Source organism: Pinus tabuliformis, chromosome 3_1, assembly GCF_031772625.1.
Source record: "Pinus tabuliformis cultivar Carrire ecotype Pingquan chromosome 3_1, CPIR1, whole genome shotgun sequence".
Taxonomy (NCBI): domain Eukaryota; kingdom Viridiplantae; phylum Streptophyta; class Pinopsida; order Pinales; family Pinaceae; genus Pinus; species Pinus tabuliformis.
In genome coordinates this window covers 480,750,562-480,755,472 of record NC_142301.1, presented here as the reverse complement: position 1 = coordinate 480,755,472, position 4,911 = coordinate 480,750,562, and the positions used below count along the sequence as shown (strand labels likewise).

At 37.8% G+C, this 4,911-nt stretch overlaps 1 protein-coding gene across 1 annotated transcript; it reads left to right on the top strand.

Annotated features, from left to right (window-relative positions):
• Positions 1–1,232: 1,232 nt before the first annotated feature.
• Positions 1,233–2,079, top strand: LOC149187881 (pathogenesis-related thaumatin-like protein 3.2). Its single transcript, XM_089409812.1, has 2 exons — positions 1,233–1,296; positions 1,763–2,079. The coding sequence occupies exons 1-2, from the start codon at positions 1,233–1,235 to the stop codon at positions 2,077–2,079; spliced, it is 381 nt and encodes a 126-aa protein (XP_089265938.1).
• Positions 2,080–4,911: the final 2,832 nt, after the last annotated feature.

Here is a 4,911-nt window from a genome sequence, read left to right as displayed (position 1 = left end):
ACTTCCGATCCTCGTCCCTGTCCACTATGGTTCGCCTGCCATACAATCTTTAACGCAGATAAGATCCCAACCGGAATGGTTTAAACTTCGATGCGTTCAAACAACCACCGGCCGCTTCCAGAATTCTTAAAAGAATTCCTCAATTGGAATCACACACAACATAATAAAGATATATGCATTGTCTTATAAATATACACGCATCCTCTTTACAATCGATGCTAGTTATAGGTCGGAATTGTCACGGACAGGGTACTCATGACTATATATATCCGTCCCACTCAACACAGTTCCGCCGATGAAGATACAACTCGGACAGTCACGATTGTAAATAGAGCGCATGCACGACACTGCCTGAGTAATCAAACATACATACACAGCGTTTAGAATACACTGTCCACCCACAGTCAATACAGAGTCAAATTTATATCAAAGGAAATTCAAGAGACGCCATATCTCAGAATTCACTAACCACAATCATGTCCATGCAAATCATACTTATATTCACATAAAACAAATATTCACAAGAGGTTTACATTCATGGCCAGATTTACAGATCTATGGCCCTTTTACAAACTGCCCGAAGGTTGAGAACACTTCTTTACTTCTCACACTCACTCCTCACACTTCTCTCCTTTTTCCTCTAAAACTTCTTCCTGTTTATACAATTTAAAAAAAAATCATTTAATTAAATGCTCAATCCCTTCAATTCCTCAACAAACCCCTAAATCTCTCAACATCCCTAAAGGATAGATCTTTATCCCTAAAATCCTTCAACTAATTAAATTTCCTCATATCCTTTTATTAATAAAAATATATTTACATAAATCCTCACTTCCTCCTATTTTATTAAAAATAACAAATTAATTAATAAAATATTAAAAAGTGTCACACCCCTTTAATCACATATTTACAATGAAAAAAATGGTCTTGATGCTCCTGCATCAGTTAATGATTCCTGTAAACGTGCTTTTAATTGCGAATCATTGTAATCATCAAAAACCGTGGAAAACATGCCTCTAGTTGTGAATGACCCTTACGATTAGTCAAACTAGAACTCTTCAAAACTGGTTGTTGTTCTAGTTGTGAATGACTCTTACGATTAGTCAAACTAGAACTATTCAAAAATTGTTGTTGGTCTAGATGCGTCAAACTAGAAGTATTCAAAATTGGTTGTTGTTCTTGACACGTTATATGGCTTTTGTCGGGGAAATGTTTGAGTCACAGCGTTTGCAATGGCGAGAGCAAAGGGAGTTTCGCTGGCATTCATGGCGGTGTTGTCCTGTTGCGTTGTACAAGGTAATAACTGCAAAAGCACAAAGGGAGTTTCTCTAGAATTCATGAAAACTTTATGCAGCTGGGTTATACAAGGTAATAACTCTAAATTGGATATTTATGTATCTTAAATGGTCTAACTTTATTACTGTATTTTTAATCCTCGCGGGAGCAGGAGGTGTGACAATTGAGTTTCTGAATGAGTTCCAATTCCTCGTTTAGCCAACTGCGACGCAAATGGATGGACATACAATGTTGATCACACGACATTCGTGAATGATTCCACTCACTGTCGGTTCGAAAGATAGTAGATTTTGGGGGTGCACTATGTGTGTCTTCCCAATTTCCTACACAACCGGGGTATGCGAGAGTGTACAAAGCCTTACACTCCCAATGACTATGGTTGAGTAGAGTGTCAATAAAGCCAAGAACATCAACTTCTACAAAATCTTTGTCATTTGTGGATTCAACATTCCAATTTGGTTCATAGCCTCTAACTCTAAGTGCCAAGCGATCTCTTGCAGCGGTGACATAACTGTGAATTGTCCCACAGACTTGATTGTAAAGGTTGAAAGCATGAGCGCCTGCACTGTTTACAAATCCCAATATTGTTGCACTGGGGATTACAACGGGAATAATTGCCATCCCACTGATTATTCACATTCATTCAAGACACAACTCCCCTACGCCTACAACTATCCACTTGATAACGCCATGGCAACGTTCAATTACTCTGCAGGAAATAACTATACGGTCGTCTTTTGCGGCGCTGCCACTTCTTCCCCCTTTGCAGCCCCTTGGTATTGAATCTCACTAACTAAAAGCAATTTATTGTGGCTCTATGTAGTTGTTATTTATTTCAATTTTCTCTTCTATCAGAAAACCATAGTCTCTAGTTTAAAACCTCTATCTGGGTAAATTCAATGAAAAATAACTCAAGCATCTTTCTTAAGTGAGAACTCCTCCAATATTTGGCACATCTACGTATTCTAGTTAAAAATAATTGCAATCAAAACACTGAAGACAATGTGATTTGGAAACATAGCCTTTATTTATATTAATAACTAAAGAAAATGGTATATGCCCATACAATAAATTTCAAGCCCCTACGATGGCATGCACGCCTACTTATGAAAAAAGAAGACAAATGCACTGAAGCACAATCGTGGACCTTGGACCCACTGGGTTTGGGATCAAACTGGAACTGGCCACACTAAGTTCTCAAGAAAAATACAACAAAATAGATAAAATCGAATGATCCAAATTCTTAGCTTCTATCCCCTTTAAAAGGCTTGGTGGACTCTCTAATGACCCTATTTTATTATTTTCCCTCGAAAAATGAAGGAAAATACCATGGGTTTATACCATTGAAAATACCACGGTAAATATCATGGACAAATTCAGTCCATTTTTACTAGATCAAGAAAGGGAGTATTACAAATCCCACTGCACAAAGATTTCTTTCCCTCAAGCAATTCACTATTATCCACAATAGAAGGATTGACACCAGCATCCCATACAACCCATTGTGTTATCCCATACCTCAATGCTACATGATTCTGAATGGATCCTTTGACACCTAGATCCCAAATGATCCTCCGACCAATCCTTCCCTCGAGAGATTCATCTAGATACCAAACAATTCTCTGACCAATCCTGTCCCCAATGGATTCTCCTAGATCCCAATGCCATCTAAGTCTTAGGACCTATGGGTTATGGTACGATCTCAATCCTCCATCACTACCCATGCGAAAGGGCCCAAGCTACGATATGCCCTTTGTTGTCAGTGTCCTCCTAGGAATCAACCCATAAATAGAGTACTGATTCATAATTTCTCTCCAACCCAAGCCTTGGGAAGGTTGAATACCTATAAATCTACTATGTTAATGTTGCTCGATGCTCAACTCATGTTGCTCCACTTGGTCACCCAACATGATGATTTTGGATAATTCTTCACTGCTCTTCCCAATGTATCAGGTGGGGTTGGTAGTGTTGCATGCCTTATCTATGTACTCCTGTAGAGGGACGTTTTGGATCTCCCAACTATACTCCTCTCACTACCTTGTGAGGGACATGAGTCATTCCCCAACACTATATAGTTGGGTTGTTGATTCGGCACCTGCCTCTATGAGCTCCTCAAATTTTCTATTCTCATGTAAGACAATTTCTAGGACTGTCCAGACTCTCTGCTTCAATTTCATAAGATCTCTCTTGAAATGCATGATTCTTTGTTGAAAGTATTGTAGTGGAAATTCCCGTTCCCTTTTGTATGTATTTGTATTTGTCTGGATGCCCCATGACCACAGTTTCAAGTTGAACCTTTGATTGATCCTCCAGAAATGGCTCATCCTGCATTCTATATTTTTCATGTTCCCTAACATGATCATGCTCATCACGTTATTTTATTACTACTGGCTCCTCATTTGATTCTCCTTGAATGTCTTCTTCTTGGCCTTCTCCACATGGGATAAGTTGTCCGCCCTCTCTAATTGTCAAACATGGATGTCTTGGTGGACTGTTATCTATGCCTAATTTCCCATACTCTTTATGGATGTTCTCCTAGGCATCTATAGACTCAACTACCTCATAATCAAGAGGAACTCCCCCATTCCTTTCCCCATGTACATTTTCAAGCTCACTGATTATCATCAGTGCGGCTTGCAAGTTTCTATGAAACACAATGGGTTGTTTCTCACAATCTGTACTTGACTACTTGGATTCTTCATAGTTTCTCTTCTGAAAACCGATGAGCCTAGCTGTTAGCGCACTAAGATGACTCTCTAAATTAATCTTAATCCTACATTAATATGTCAACCGGGGATTTGTATTTCTATTTGATGGTTGTTAGCACTTTTTGTGCAATAACAGTTAGAGATTTGGATGGAGGTAATTACTCCTAAATCCTAACTAATTGTGGCAGAACTAAACAATTTCTCAACTACTCATTGTAAAATAGAAATTGTTCTATGGCTCAAAATTAGAAAGATAGATCATTTTCTAGCTACTTTGCAACAAAGATCTCAATCCAATATTCTAATGCCAAAAGGAAATCGAACGGACTAATCAAATTCACACATATTAAAGGAAACTACTCAAATCATGCCAATCACACAGAACATTCAAAGCCAGAAATAATTGCATAAAGCATATGCGGAGTGAAAATGACAACCGACTACAAGACTAACTTTACCAGAAACTATAAAATTGACTTTAAATGATATGAAAAACTTAATCTATCTCAACCTCTAAAAGGAACATCAATGTAAATCTTGACAGTAAAGACTAGTTGACATAATAAAAATGAGCAATAGATACTCAGCGACCATACCCAAAGCCTCTAGAAGGAACTGCTATAGAAATTCAATACACGAATTTAATGTGAAACCCTGAGTTTTTCATTAACTGTAAAAAAGGAACTACAAAATCACTACAACCCTTATGGTCGAAATTGCATTCACAGGCTTTCTCGAATTTAATAATGATTATAAAATCTATAGTTTTTTTTTATCTACTAGCGTTATATATTCTTTATGAAATTCTAGGAAAATCGAATCTTATCCTGAGGATCAGAAGATCCTCGGGATTGCTCAACTGAATAATCGAATTGTCCTCATCAATTCTATGTTTTCACCTCCTATC